This window comes from Staurois parvus, unplaced genomic scaffold (assembly GCF_062004578.1).
Source record: "Staurois parvus isolate SC_StPar_1 unplaced genomic scaffold, SC_StPar_1.0 ptg000617l, whole genome shotgun sequence".
NCBI lineage: Eukaryota > Metazoa > Chordata > Amphibia > Anura > Ranidae > Staurois > Staurois parvus.
This window is the reverse complement of record NW_028318413.1, coordinates 24,063-40,294: the sequence shown is the minus strand read 5'-3', so window position 1 is coordinate 40,294 and position 16,232 is coordinate 24,063. Positions and strand designations below refer to the sequence as shown.

Genomic DNA, 16,232 nt, shown 5'->3' with positions numbered 1-16,232 from the left:
GCAGGGGAGGGGTGGGGTGGTAGGAGCAGTGGCAGCTCCACCAGCAGCGGCTGCCTCAGTCTGCAGTCGATGATGAGTAGCTTTCTTCACCAGCGCAGTGAGGAAACTACTAACCAGCCGCAGCAGCAGCAGCAGCAGCATCAGGTGGACCTGGAGCAGGAGCTCAAACAACAGGCTTGGGCCTACTTGGACAGCACCCTGCCAACCGAGGTAGACAATCCCCTTGACTACTGGGCAACGAAACTTGACCTTTGGCCCCAACTAGCTGAATTTGCCCTTGAAAGGCTGTCATGCCCGGCCAGTAGCGTGGCATCGGAGCGCGTGTTTAGTGCGGCAGGAGGTATTGTAACTCCGCGGAGGACACGACTGTCCACCCAAAGTGTGGAGAGACTCACGTTTGTGAAAATGAATCAGGCGTGGATTAGTCTGGACTTCAAACCACCAGTTCCTGACACAACTGACTAAATCCGCCATGAATCATGCCTCAAACATGTGCCACTTTCAGGTCTCCTCACACTGCTGGTGTGTTGAATTTTTTGACATAGGGTGCTGGCAGATTACGGGCCTCACATAGCTGCTGCCAGGCCCCTAATCTGCCATAGGCCCCTATATACCGCCTCCTCATGCTGCTGCTAGGTCCAGAGTCTCTCATGGGTCCCTGTACGGCCTCCCATTGCTGCTGTCTCCATCACCACACTCTGCTGCCATGTGCCACTTTCAGGTCTCTTCACACTGCTGGTGTGTTTAATTTTTTGACATAGGGTGCTGCAAGATAACGGGCCTCACATAGCTGCTGCCAGGCCCCTAATCTGCCATGGGCCCCTATATACCGCCTCCTCATGCTGCTGCCAAGTCCAGAGTCTCTCATGGGTCCCTGTACGGCCTCCCATTGCTGCTGTCTCCATCGCCACACTCTGCTGCCATGTGCCACTTTCAGGTCTCTTCACACTGCTGGTGTGTTTAATTTTTTGACATAGGGTGCTGCAAGATAACGGGCCTCACATAGCTGCTGCCAGGCCCCTAATCAGCCATGGGCCCCTATACCGCCTCCTCCTGCTGCTGCCAGGTCCAGAGTCTCTCATGCCATGTGCCACTTTCAGGTCTCTTCACACTGCTGGTGTGTTTAATTTTTTGACATAGGGTGCTGCAAGATAACGGGCCTCACATAGCTGCTGCCAGGCCCCTAATCTGCCATGGGCCCCTATATACCGCCTCCTCATGCTGCTGCCAAGTCTAGAGTCTCTCATGGGTCCCTGTACGGCCTCCCATTGCTGCTGTCTCCATCGCCACACTCTGCTGCCATGTGCCACTTTCAGGTCTCTTCACACTGCTGGTGTGTTAAATTTTTTGACATAGGGTGCAGGCAGATTACGGGCCTCACATAGCTGCTGCCAGGCCCCTAATCTGCCATGGGCCCCTATATACCGCCTCCTCATGCTGCTGCCAAGTCCAGAGTCTGTCATGGGTCCCTGTAAGGCCTCCCATTGCTGCTGTCTCCATCGCCACACTCTGCTGCCATGTGCCACTTTCAGGTCTCTTCACACTGCTGGTGTGTTAAATTTTTTGACATAGGGTGCAGGCAGATTACGGGCCTCACATAGCTGCTGCCAGGCCCCTAATCTGCCATGGGCCCCTATATACCGCCTCCTCATGCTGCTGCCAAGTCCAGAGTCTGTCATGGGTCCCTGTACGGCCTCCCATTGCTGCTGTCTCCATCGCCACACTCTGCTGCCATGTGCCACTTTCAGGTCTCTTCACACTGCTGGTGTGTTTAATTTTTTGACATAGGGTGCAGGCAGATTACGGGCCTCACATAGCTGCTGCCAGGCCCCTAATCTGCCATGGGCCCCTATATACCGCCTCCTCATGCTGCTGCCAAGTCCAGAGTCTGTCATGGGTCCCTGTACGGCCTCCCATTGCTGCTGTCTCCATCGCCACACTCTGCTGCCATGTGCCACTTTCAGGTCTCTTCACACTGCTGGTGTGTTAAATTTTTTGACATAGGGTGCAGGCAGATTACGGGCCTCACATAGCTGCTGCCAGGCCCCTAATCTGCCATGGGCCCCTATATACCGCCTCCTCATGCTGCTGCCAAGTCTAGAGTCTGTCATGGGTCCCTGTACGGCCTCCCATTGCTGCTGTCTCCATCGCCACACTCTGCTGCCATGTGCCACTTTCAGGTCTCTTCACACTGCTGGTGTGTTAAATTTTTTGACATAGGGTGCAGGCAGATTACGGGCCTCACATAGCTGCTGCCAGGCCCCTAATCTGCCATGGGCCCCTATATACCGCCTCCTCATGCTGCTGCCAAGTCTAGAGTCTGTCATGGGTCCCTGTACGGCCTCCCATTGCTGCTGTCTCCATCGCCACACTCTGCTGCCATGTGCCACTTTCAGGTCTCTTCACACTGCTGGTGTGTTAAATTTTTTGACATAGGGTGCAGGCAGATTACGGGCCTCACATAGCTGCTGCCAGGCCCCTAATCTGCCATGGGCCCCTATATACCGCCTCCTCATGCTGCTGCCAAGTCCAGAGTCTGTCATGGGTCCCTGTAAGGCCTCCCATTGCTGCTGTCTCCATCGCCACACTCTGCTGCCATGTGCCACTTTCAGGTCTCTTCACACTGCTGGTGTGTTTAATTTTTTGACATAGGGTGCAGGCAGATTACGGGCCTCACATAGCTGCTGCCAGGCCCCTAATCTGCCATGGGCCCCTATATACCGCCTCCTCATGCTGCTGCCAAGTCTAGAGTCTGTCATGGGTCCCTGTACGGCCTCCCATTGCTGCTGTCTCCATCGCCACACTCTGCTGCCATGTGCCACTTTCAGGTCTCTTCACACTGCTGGTGTGTTAAATTTTTTGACATAGGGTGCAGGCAGATTACGGGCCTCACATAGCTGCTGCCAGGCCCCTAATCTGCCATGGGCCCCTATATACCGCCTCCTCATGCTGCTGCCAAGTCCAGAGTCTCTCATGGGTCCCTGTACGGCCTCCCATTGCTGCTGTCTCCATCGCCACACTCTGCTGCCATGTGCCACTTTCAGGTCTCTTCACACTGCTGGTGTGTTAAATTTTTTGACATAGGGTGCAGGCAGATTACGGGCCTCACATAGCTGCTGCCAGGCCCCTAATCTGCCATGGGCCCCTATATACCGCCTCCTCATGCTGCTGCCAAGTCTAGAGTCTGTCATGGGTCCCTGTACGGCCTCCCATTGCTGCTGTCTCCATCGCCACACTCTGCTGCCATGTGCCACTTTCAGGTCTCTTCACACTGCTGGTGTGTTAAATTTTTTGACATAGGGTGCAGGCAGATTACGGGCCTCACATAGCTGCTGCCAGGCCCCTAATCTGCCATGGGCCCCTATATACCGCCTCCTCATGCTGCTGCCAAGTCCAGAGTCTGTCATGGGTCCCTGTATGGCCTCCCATTGCTGCTGTCTCCATCGCCACACTCTGCTGCCATGTGCCACTTTCAGGTCTCTTCACACTGCTGGTGTGTTAAATTTTTTGACATAGGGTGCAGGCAGATTACGGGCCTCACATAGCTGCTGCCAGGCCCCTAATCTGCCATGGGCCCCTATATACCGCCTCCTCATGCTGCTGCCAAGTCTAGAGTCTGTCATGGGTCCCTGTACGGCCTCCCATTGCTGCTGTCTCCATCGCCACACTCTGCTGCCATGTGCCACTTTCAGGTCTCTTCACACTGCTGGTGTGTTAAATTTTTTGACATAGGGTGCAGGCAGATTACGGGCCTCACATAGCTGCTGCCAGACATGTAATCTGCCATGGGCCCCCGTACCGACTCCTCATGCTGTGACGTTGCAACAAGGTGTAATTCAACCCTACATATGTTAGACCGCCTTTACGAACAGCTAAAGGCCATCACAGATTTCCTGATGTTAAAAGCGGATAAAGGTACTCCCTGTGTAACTTAGATGTCAGCCATTGTCAGCTCATGTGTGACACCTGCGCTTGCTCAGGCCCTTTGAGGAGGCCACGCTATTCGTGAGTCGGCAGGACTATGGGATGAATGAGGTCAAATCGGCCATGGGCCCCCGTACCGCCTGTTCACGCTGATGCTGGTCCCACAGTGTGACCTGGGTCCCTGTACGGCCTCCCATTGCTTCCACTCTGCCATGTGCCACTTTGAAATCTCCTCACACTCCTGCGGTTGTCCATTTTGTCATAGGTTGCTGGCAGATTACAGGCCTTCCATAGGTGCCACCAAGCCCCATATCGGCCATGGGCCCCCGTACCGCCTGGTCACGCTGCTGCTGGGCCCATAGTGTGACCTGGGTCCCTGTACCGCCTCCCATTGCTCCCACTCTGCCATGTGCCACTTTCAGGTCTCCTCACGCTCCTGCTGGTTTCCATTTTGTCATAGGTTGCTGTATGGCCTCCCATTGCTGCTGCCTCCACCGCCACACTGTGGCTCCAAACACTGGTTTTGGCCCCGTGACTGGCCAAAGGAGTGAAGTGTGCAGTGATTCTAAGATCGACGGCACTCATCTGCATGTCATACTGACAGACAGTATTATTTCTCTTCCCCAGCAGACTCCAAGGGCATTTAAATTAAAGGTACAGTTTTCTGCACTAATATTAAGTCTCTCTGAAGCCTAGAAACACCCTTTTTTAAGTTAAATTCACAGCGAATTTATTCGACTCGAATCGAATATTGTCCACGAATTCGCCGAATCAGTCGAATCAAATTTTTCATTTCTTCGCTCATCTCTAGTCTCTTTTGTTTTTTTTACTGCATTTAACCCTTTAATGAATGAGTAGGTGTGCAAGAACCCCTTACTCATTCACAAGTGATCAGGGTGCCCCCTTATTTATTATTTATTTCAGGTACTTATATAGCGCCGTCAATTTACGCAGCACTTTACATATCTATCTATATATATATATATATATATATATATATATATATATATATAGATCATTCAATATATACCGAACAACGATCCTCCCAACAGATCTCATCACCTCCTTCACACTCCACGTAGAAAAAAAGATGTTTTACTATCTGAAGGAAACGTCTATAACTGTCATTGGATCAACTTTCTAATTGCTTCATTCAAATCTCCCGCCGGAATTCTATGTGACGTCACAGACAATCCGCCCTCTTACCGCCAAATCCGATACGGAGAACCGACCGCATCCATTTACCGGTTTATCTGGGAAGATCGATTTATTTTTTTTAATCACTGAAAACTCTCATAATACAAAATCCGACAATGATATAAAACAAGAGCCGACGTTTGCCCATCTGATGGTCTGAGTCGTGTCTTCCTACGATGTAAGTTGGGTGGATGATGGTGTATATATGTCCCATAGTTAGACTCCCAGGAATGTATGACAAATGAGACAAATGATGAGCCCTAAACTAGACCAAGTGTGTCCAGAAGTCCCCATCCTGACAATGTCCCCCCTCCCCCAGCAGCATCCCCCTGTATACTGACAATGTCCCCCATCCCCCAGTATACTGACAATGTCCCCCATCCCCCTGTATACTGACAATGTCACCCATCCCCCAGCAGCATCCCCCTGTACACTGACAATGTCCCCCATCCCCCAGCAGCATCCCCCTGTATACACGTCTCCAGACATGAGCCTGCTCTGTGCATAGTCCTACATATGTCATCAAACACAAAGCGAACCTGTCCCCCCCATGACCCCTATAGATCTATATTCCTGGATACTATAGGATCGCCCTCCATAGGATGGGAAATACTGACTTCTGTATCGGGGAAGATATACAATGCGATCGGGCGGTTTATTTTCCGGCTCCCACTAGCAGACAATATTTAATGTACAATTGAGAACCTTTACATCTCCAAGAGGGAAAACATCAGAAACTCCGGAATAAGGGGAATGTGGGGCTCGGATGGATTTCTTGTACCTAGCATACATCTTCAGATTTACACCTTCCAATCAGATTGTACAATGATCGATGTCATGACCCATGGAAGGCCGGCCATACATTGTACAACCTTCCTGTAGATTCCCCCAAACCAGGTGCCCCCTCCAATGTGTATCCAATGAGGGAGGCCCTTGTACTACAGACTGACGAATGTCCAGTGTAAGTGTGACGTGTGGGGGACCTCTAGCGGCAATACAATGTGATGACAGCTCAGTGATTGGAATGGTGGGCGGCTCTTAGAAGAGCCTTTGTGTCCTTGTTGGGATGATGGGGCCCCGGCGGGGGGATTACTTGGCGCTGGTGTACTTGGTGACGGCCTTGGTGCCCTCGGAGACGGCGTGCTTGGCCAGCTCTCCGGGCAGGAGGAGGCGGACGGCGGTCTGGATCTCCCGGGAGGTGATGGTGGAGCGCTTGTTGTAATGAGCCAGGCGGGAAGCTTCGCCGGCGATGCGCTCGAAGATGTCATTGACGAAGGAGTTCATGATGCTCATGGCCTTGGACGAGATGCCGGTGTCGGGGTGGACCTGCTTGAGCACCTTGTACACGTAGATGGCATAACTCTCCTTCCTAGTCTTCCTCCGCTTCTTGCCGTCCTTCTTCTGGGTCTTAGTCACGGCTTTCTTGGAGCCCTTCTTGGGCGCCGGCGCAGACTTGGCTGGTTCAGGCATGATCAGGGTTCACCACTGCTTGGCTGGCTGCGGGGAAAGTGTGCTGGAGCCGCCCTCATGTGCTGCTTTTATAGGCGGCCTATGCAAAGGAGACTCATCTATCCTCACTCTTCTATTGGAGAACTCAGTCATGTGATGGAGAGTGACGTCACGCTTTCTTTTCTCAGTTACAGATTGGTGTAGAAACAAGTCTGATCGCTATTAGCTGAATTCTAAAGCAACCAATCCCAGCGTGTGACGTCAGAGCATGGAGTGTATAAAGGAGTGGAAGCGGCTGCTGGGGCCTATCTGTGTGTGATTCGTCAGTCATCCAATCATGTCTGGTCGCGGCAAACAAGGAGGCAAGACTCGGGCTAAGGCCAAGACCCGATCGTCCCGGGCCGGTCTGCAGTTCCCCGTCGGTCGTGTTCACCGTCTGCTCCGGAAGGGCAACTATGCCGAGCGGGTCGGGGCCGGAGCTCCCGTCTATCTGGCCGCCGTCCTGGAGTATCTGACGGCTGAGATCCTGGAGCTGGCCGGCAACGCCGCCCGAGACAACAAGAAGACCCGCATCATCCCCCGACACCTCCAGCTGGCTGTCCGCAACGACGAGGAGCTCAACAAGCTGCTGGGCGGCGTCACCATCGCCCAGGGAGGAGTCCTGCCCAACATCCAGGCCGTGCTGCTGCCCAAGAAGACCGAGAGCCACAAGGCCGCCAAGAGCAAGTAATCCCCCCACAGGATTCCCTTCTATCCGCCAACACAACGGCTCTTCTCAGAGCCCCCCACATCTCCATACAAAGGGCGGACATACGGCTTCTATGGACACCAATCCCACACTCCTCTCTATCTCCCGCTTCTATGGGATTCTCGGGGTCTGGGGGTGGAGGAGGAAAGTCGGCGACTTCTTCCCTCCGTCCTGCTCTGTAGATCTCGGATTAGTAAAGGACGTTCTGGGATGGAAGCTGTCACGTGTTTGTAATGACAATTCGAAAAGGTGGAAATCCTTCCCGCCGTCCGGACAGTAAGTCTCCTCTACATCCGGGTGTCATCTCTGCTTCTCCATAGGAAGACGTTTGGACGCCGGGAAGGATTTCTATGTTGAACTTTCTGCGGAGAAAGTGATCTCTCGGCGCCCCGGGATTGGGCGGGTTATTTGTAGCCGATTACCGGTTTACACATCCGAATTCTAAAATTTTCCTAAAATCATTGTTTATCGATCCTGATCAGATAATTTACTTCCAAATAATTTTTTTCTGTCTCTATGATTAAAAAACTGTCATTGCTTCAATTGTATAATAAATTCCACTTTCCCGCCGGAGTTCTATGGACCGTTACAGACAATCTGCATCCATTGACCGTTATATCCGGGAAGATCGATCAATCCTTCCATTCATTCCGAGCATTGCAGATATTCATGTGAAATGTTTTATTTGTACTCAAAACCCGACAAGATGGAGTTCTCAGTTTACTGATTTTGTTGCATTTTATTTTTTTTACCCATAAATGCATTACTGGCTGATGGAGACAACGCCCACAGCTGTGATTGGCTCAGATTTCAAATTCTGGCGCCAGAATTGTGTAGATCGTTCCAGAGAAATATTCCGCCCGATTATACCGCCAAATCCGAGCCGGAGAACAAAGATCATCAGATGAGACATTTATTGGCGATCAACAAACACCACTCCCCTGACTAATCGATAAATCTGCTTGGAATGAAAATCTACAACTGGATTCTGGTTACTGAATCCTTTCAATATCAGATCTATTAGAGACTTGCAGCTGTTACAGATCTCACATCTAGAATATTGATGAAATGATTGGTAGAAATAACTCAACACTGCCAAATAAATATGTACAATGAAAAGAATGTTTGAGTTTCTAAATATTCCCCGAGAGATTGATGATCGCGATGTTTCTATTAATAGCCCTTTGTATGAGAAGGTGGGCGGCCCTGAGAAGGGCCTTTGACGATGAAAGGGGGGGGGTTATGAGGATTTATCCTCCGAATCCGTAGAGAGTGCGTCCCTGCCGTTTGAGAGCATAGACGACATCCATGGCGGTGACGGTCTTCCTCTTGGCGTGCTCGGTGTAGGTGACGGCATCGCGGATGACATTCTCCAGGAAGACTTTCAGCACTCCGCGGGTCTCCTCATAGATGAGGCCGGAGATGCGCTTGACTCCCCCTCTGCGGGCCAAACGTCGGATGGCGGGTTTGGTGATGCCCTGGATGTTGTCCCGGAGCACCTTCCTGTGGCGCTTGGCGCCGCCTTTCCCCAGACCCTTCCCTCCTTTACCACGACCAGACATGACGAGTCTTCTCTGCTACAAACACCGACTGAGCTCTGGGCTGGGCCCGCCTTCCTTTTATACAGCCTGAGCGGACCTGATGGGAACCTTCCTGGGAAGAGGCGGAGTCACACCCATTCTTTACACACAATACAATTGGATTCATTTGGAAGCTTTCTCCACGTTCCGCCCTTTTCAGATCCCTTCATGACAATAGAAATCCATTTCCAGGAGAGAAATCTCTTCATTCTTCTCAATGGTTTTCTATTTCTTCCTCGGAGATTACACAGAAACATTCATCTTTCACATTTCAGAACACAAACCATCATCAGCAGTTACTATTGTTAGCAGCAATTTAATATTGAGAAATATGACTTGGAAATAAACAACACAAACATTTATACCGATGCCCCACGTTCCTGGTTATAATTCCGAGCGGACCTGAAGGGAGACTGTTGGAAAGGGGCGGAGTCACAGTGATTCATTCCTCTGCAGAGAATTTCATTGATTTAGACCCTTGTAAACATTTGGATGATTTTTAGTGACTGATTTGGAGGAGGAAACCGATTTGGTTCCTCAGACATGTCATATGTTCTCTCTGGATACATTGTCCGTATTTCATTTGTTTTTATGAATATTCTGGATGTGATATGGGGGAGGGGGGATCTGTATTCACAATGTGTTACATGATTCGGTAAATATGGAAATCCATCTCCAGACTCATCAATACATCTACTTGGGATGAAAGCGATGATAATACTTCTCGGATAAATGTCTCATCTGATCAGTTCTCAGGTCGGATTTGGCGGTATAATCGGGCGGAATATTTGTCTGGAACGATCTGCACAATTCCGGCGGGCAGAATGTGATGACAGCGATTTGAAATCTGAGCCAATCACAGCTGTGGGCGTTGTCTCCATCAGCCAGTAATGTTTGTCTTACGAGAAGTCCATAGAAATGTATCCGGAGATCTCGGTGTCGATGTTTCTAGTGCAGGAAGTGTTTTCTTGTTCTGTAGACTTTTCATTGATCTCTTCTCTACAACTAAATCAACAGACTAATAACTAGATCTTGTCGGGTTTTGTATTCTGAGGGATTGGAGGGAAAACATAAATCTTAATAAACGTTCTTTATATGAATATTTGCAATGTCCTTATAATGATGTTTGGCTGATCGCAGAGCCTGGAATGAATGGAAGGGTTGATCGATCTTCCCAGATAAAACGGTAAATGGATGCGGTCGGTTCTACGTATCGGATTTGGCGGTAAGAGGGCGGATTGTCTGTGACGTCACATAGAATTCCGGCGGGAGATTTGAATGAAGCAATTAGAAAGTTGAGCCAATGACAGTTATAGACGTTTCCTTCAGATAGTATATTTATTTTATTAGTATTAGATTTTTTTTTAGTTTATTTTTTACTCGTAATCAATGTGTCTTTGATGATAATAATAGAGGAGCGCAGCACGATATTTATCTATATATTGGTTGACACAATTGTATGAGTTGGTGTGATGTGTTTGCAAACCTATAATTTTGATTTAATAGATGTTTATTGAATATTTTTGGGTTGTTTGCAGAGAATTCACTGTATTGGCTCACAGGTGGACAGTTGGTTTTGCTGGGGAGAAATTGTTTGAATGGAAGTTGGCCAGAAAAATTAATGAGGGACTCATCAACGCAGATGTTTTGATGGGGAGTATTGACATCTGCAAATTTTTGATTAAGGTGATTTACGAGGTATTTCTACTATAGGGCAGCGTAGAAGAAGTCCAGTAAAAAAAAAAAAACAACAACATCAAATTTTTTATAAATTTAGGCCAAAATGTGTTTTGCTCCATGTCATTGCTAAAAAAAATCCCAATACATTGGTTTATGTGAAAGTTATAGTGATTAGAAATAGTGGTATAGATACTTGAATTTTTTTGTTTTTTGATTTAATAATTATGTTATTTGGAGTGTTAGAATGTGCATATAGCGGTACTGCAGTGCACATTCTAACACTCCAAATAACTTGGTGTCACTGACATCCCCATTGACACCAATACAGTGATCAGTGCTAAAAAAAAAAAAAAAACTCTGACACTGTACTAATGACACTGGACAGGAAGGGGTTAACATTTTGGGTTAATCAAAGGGTTAACTGTGTGATGGGTGATTTTTGATAGACTGTCTCTTTGCTGGATTGGGATGTCTCTTTGCTGGACCCAACTGGGAAAGAGACAGCCCAGTCCAGCAAAGAAACAGACTGTCCAGCAAAGAGACATCCCCATATAGCAAAGATGGGATGTTTTGTTGCTGGACAGGGATGTCTCTTTGCTGGATGGGGATGTCCCTTCTTGGACTGGGCTCCCTCTTTGCCGGATTGGGATATTTCTTTGCTGGACCCTGAAAGGATGATTTTCTTATCCCCTCAGAGACCCCCGGTCTGTGGAGAGATTCCTGGTTTATCAGCAGAATTCTGGGAACACCCCTTGAACACGGAAATAACGGCAGCTCATGTTCAGAGATGTTCAAAGTTTATTAGACATTAGTAAGATTTTATAGACTACAGATAATAATAAGGGAGGGGGGAGAGAGTTTCAAAACTGTAACTTGTAAATTTCCATCATGAGCTGACTACATGAAACATAACATATACATTTCTTGGTACAAATTGTTTTGGCTAACTTTCTGAGAAACAACCAGACAAAGACATTGTCAGGGTCATGTTAGCTTCTGTTGATACATCCTTGAACAACTAAAACAGTTTCATTAAACTTCTAATATATCTGCAAAAAGCTAACTTAATACTTAAAATGGCGTACATATAACAACATGGAGGTTATCTAGATCCTTTCAATCCCCTCTGAGATCATGAACATGATCTCAATTTTTTGCATAGCCAGATAACCTTCATTTTTGTATTTTGCGGCTTGGTAGCTCTAGCAATGCAATATAATGAGCATTTAAAACATAGATATAAAAATAAAACAAAAAACAATATCATGACTATGCTTACAGCGATACCTTTCATCCATGAAAAGACGGAACCAAATCCTGATCCTAACCAATCAAAAGGAGTTCATCCATCTTTTCCTATAGCTCTAGCTTCTTCCATCAAACCATCTACCTGTTCCCTGTGTTGCTTTATTATTTCATAATAATCTGGAACAGTCATTTTGGTATTATATATCCAAGTACAACATTCATAATCCTCTGTCATCTCACACAGAGCTGTCAGAGCAGCACTCATACTTTCAATAGCTAATTCTTGCATCTCCAGCTGTTTTCTAATAGCTCTGGTCTCAGTATTTAGCAACCCCATGTCCTTAGAGTTCCTCTCCAGTATATCATCAATAATGTTTGTGTAATTATTTATTTTGTTCATGAGTGTTATTCCCCATCCAGTGTAAGTAGGAAACCATGACCAAACCTTATCGCCTGTAGAGAATAGATCTACCTTTTCTTGTTTGGTTTCCCTTCTCTGTCTCAGAGTTAGTTGGTATTTTGGGTATGTACTGGCTTTTACCTGGTGTTCCTTTTGGTCTATAGCTGCCATGATTGTCACTAATTGGGCTACATAGCACCAGCCCGGGACATTACTCGGTATCCAAGGGTAACAGATCTTACCACAACAGATATACGTATTGTTTCCCAAGGAAATCAGCAATTTTTGTATTGCAGAATGAAATTCAGGGGTGACAACAAATGTAAAATAAAAAAGAAGTTTTCCAAACATAGTTTTCCCCACATTATCTTGTATCCCTTCTAAACTTTCATTCAGGGTTTTACCATTTACTTGCCAGAGTTTCACAGAAGAAGTTCCATCCTTCCTTCCAGGATCAGATATGTTTAATATGGACTGAGAGCACATTCCCTTTCCCTTGTGGGAAGTATTCCCCAGTCTAAAACACCAATCGGGGAGTTGAGTGACTCCCAGAGTTGGAAAAGATATGGTGGCATTAGAAGTAATATTGGTCAAACCAATACTTACATTCCCTTTTATTAACAAAAATATTTTGACTGGAGCGGCCAGAAGAGGAATTTCATATGTGCTGGGATGTAACTTACTACATATCCAACATTTATCAGAACCTGACTTTTGAGCATAAGCATATTTAAACTGCATCATCAACATTTTTCCTGAAAAAAGGATTGTTCTCTTCAAAACTTCTTTTTGACTTTCTTTCACTTTTGGTTATCTGGGTCTCATTTAAAACTAGTCCTTGACCACAGATACCTTTTATTAGACCCAAGTCCTCAGGGTGATAAATACAGTTAGTTATGATGCATACTGGCAGGAAAAAGAGCAGTCAGTGTGCCCAGTAGGACCCAGATCTTCAAAGCACCATGAGGGACAGTAAGAAATGTCATCTTCGGGGTCTTTTTCACTTACTTCACCCGCTCTTCGAGGATTTTCTACTTGCCCTTCACCTCCTTTTTCCGTTTCATGTTTCTCAGGTGTTTGGTTCACCTTCTTCACTCGACTAGCATGGATCCAGAACTGGGAATTCTCCACCAGAACAGCCGTTCTGGTAACCGCTATCACCGTAGTAGGTGGTCCAAAGGGGTAGCCTTGCTTCTTGTCTTTAGCGAGTTGGTGGACCACTACGACATATCCCACTTGGAAAAGGTGTGTTGGTTCCTGAAAAGATAAAAGAAAAGTACGAGCAACATTTCTTTCAACCTTATCTAAAGTCTGAATCAATTTTCTCACATATTCTTGTTGTACCAGGTCAAGGTCCCCTCTTTCTAACATAAGTGGCTGTCTAAACCAAGGAGTGGGGAACGGTCTTCCCATTAATATTTCAAAAGGGGATAACCCTGTAGTCTTATTAGGTGTCATTCTTACCTCTGCTAGAATTGCAGGTAACATCTTCTTCCAGTGGGTATAGGTTCCTCCAGTGGCCTTCCTCAACTTATCCTTAATTGTCCTGTTCATCCTTTCTACTATACCCCAATTTTGAGGATGATAGGGAATATGAAATTTCCAATCTATCTTAAGTACTTTTACCAAGTCTTGGCATACCTTGGCCACAAAGGCTGGTCCGTTATCAGAATTTATCTGCAGTGGACATCCCCATCTGGGTATTATGTCCTGTGTAAGAATTCTGACTACAGTTCGTGCATCTTCTTTATTAGTGACAAATGCTTCCACCCATCTGCTGAACATATCCACCACTACCAACAAAAACTCTTGCCTCTGTCCTGTTTTCGGCATGTGGGTAAAATCTATTGGTAAATGGGTGAAAGGTGTAGTTGGGTACACTAGATGCTGGTGTTGTGGTTTCTTTGGGTTCTGTGGATTGTTCCTTATACATGTAATGCACCTAGAAACATATTCTTTCACCAACCTAGATAAACCTGTAATATAAAAATCCTGCAATAATGTTTCACATGTTGTTTTCCATCCTCTATGTCCTAGACCGTGGTACTGTGCAATGAACAATGGGGCACTTGACATGGGAATGCATGGTTTCCCCTCTAAGCACACTAGACCAGAAGCTGGATCTAGTTGTGCTCCAGAACCATTCTAGTCTGCTAAATCAATTTTTGTAGCAAATTTTTGTAAATCTGCATACATCTGGTCATGTGGGGTAGTTGTGACGCCTGAAGTGAGCAAAGGCATCTGCTCACTGGCCACCTGTTGTAATGCAGCTTCCTTTGCTACCTTATCTGCTAATGCATTTCCTTTAGCAATAAGATCTCTGCGATTTGTATGTGCCCTGCAATGAAGAATGGCTAATGTTTTCGGTAACTGTATGGCTTTGAGTAGATCAGATATCAAAGAAGAGTGAGATATGGTTTTGCCATCAGCAGCAATGAATCCTCTTCTCTCCCAAATGACCCCAAAATCATGTACAGAACCATGGGCGTACTTGGAGTCTGTAAATGTTGACATCCCGTGCTGCAAATAATTGACATGCTCTTGTAAGGGCAATCAGTTCGGCTGCTTGGGCTGACTGATATGGGATTGGCTTTTCCTCGAGTATTTTGTCAGGAAGTTGCACAATGGCATATCCTGCATGGTAAATGCTGAGGGGGTGGTAAATATTATCATTTGGCCTAGAACATGAGCCATCTACAAACACATCTGGGGCCCCATCAAAAGCCACAGCTGACATGTCGGACCTAGGGGAAGTGTCTTGCTGTATGTGGGTTATACAATTGTGTTCTGGTGCCACTTCATCCTGTTCCCCCTTTAGCCCCAATAGGGCATTCAAAATTGGAGCAGGACCTGAATTTGCTGAAGAATATTTAATATTCAAGTTGGGATCAGATAGAAGAATCACTTCATATCCGCTCAACCTTTGTGCTGACATGTGTTCAGTGTGTATGTTTTTCAGTAGTAAGGACACTTGATGTGTGGTGTGTAGGGTAGTTTCATGTCCCAATGTGAAAGAAATAACCATCTCCACCAGAATCGCGCAGGATGCAACAGCTCTCAGACAAACAGGCATGCCCTGAACCTGAGTTGGCACTACTTTGGAAAAAAAGCTACAGGGCGGAGCTTGCCTCCATGTCCCTGAACCAGGACCCCCGCCATGGTTGTACAATTTTCCCTAGCATACAGATGAAACATTTTCTTATAATCAGGTAGTCCAAGACCAGGGGCCGTTACCATAGCATTATTCAGGTACACAAAGGCAGCCACCATTTCATTTGACCATGTGAGAATGTCAGGTGATTCTGAAAGTGTGGCAGACCTCAGAGTGTGATCATAGAATGAACAATCAGGTATCCATTGGTGGCAGTAACCAATCATACCAAGAAAAGTTAGCATGTCCTTTTTTGTTTGTGGGCGGGGCAGACCCACGAGAGCCGCAGCTCTTTTGTGACTGACATTCCTCTCACCATGATTAGAGTAAAACCAATTTACTCAACCTGTTTTTGGCACCATTGCAATTTCTTTTTAGATGCTTTGTGACCATTCCCTGACAACCATTCTAACAGAGACCAACTATCCTCCTGACTGGCCGCCTGACTTGAACTACAAATCAATAGGTCATCCACATATATAATGAGGACCAAACCATTGGGAGGGATCCAGAACCTCAGTGTGGTCTGGAGGGCAAGTGAGTAGACTGCAGACAAATCTACAAAACCCTAGGGCATTCTACACCAGCTCATCTGGCGATTTTCATAATATAAATACAAATAGCACCCTCGTCTGGTGGTCCACAGAAACCGAAAAAAATAAATTTGTTAAATCAATCACTGTAAAATATTCTGCATGGGACGGAATGGAGGTGAGGAGTGATGGCACATCAGGCACTATTGGGGCTAATGGAACCACAAAATTATTTATGGCCCTCAAAGCTTGTACAAACCTGTAATAGCCATCTGGCTTCTTAACAGGATTGATAGGTGTGTTGTAAGGAGAAACAGTTTCT

The 16,232-nt window shown here is 46.8% G+C and overlaps 3 protein-coding genes across 3 annotated transcripts; 1 reads left to right on the top strand and 2 right to left on the bottom strand.

The window, feature by feature from the left end:
• Window positions 1-6,149: 6,149 nt before the first annotated feature.
• On the bottom strand, window positions 6,150-6,619 carry LOC149449478 (histone H2B 1.1). Its single transcript, XM_089693181.1, has one exon. It carries the CDS (start codon window positions 6,589-6,591, stop codon window positions 6,211-6,213), a length of 381 nt encoding a protein of 126 aa, XP_089549307.1. The 5' UTR covers window positions 6,592-6,619; the 3' UTR covers window positions 6,150-6,210.
• Window positions 6,620-6,884: 265 nt separating this feature from the next.
• On the top strand, window positions 6,885-7,358 carry LOC149449477 (histone H2A type 1). Its single transcript, XM_089693195.1, has one exon. It carries the CDS (start codon window positions 6,908-6,910, stop codon window positions 7,298-7,300), a length of 393 nt encoding a protein of 130 aa, XP_089549321.1. The 5' UTR covers window positions 6,885-6,907; the 3' UTR covers window positions 7,301-7,358.
• Window positions 7,359-8,557: 1,199 nt separating this feature from the next.
• On the bottom strand, window positions 8,558-8,880 carry LOC149449476 (histone H4). The gene has a single exon (XM_089693196.1). The coding sequence runs from the start codon at window positions 8,878-8,880 to the stop codon at window positions 8,569-8,571; it is 312 nt and encodes a 103-aa protein (XP_089549322.1). The 3' UTR covers window positions 8,558-8,568.
• Between the last annotated feature and the right edge of the window lie 7,352 nt (window positions 8,881-16,232).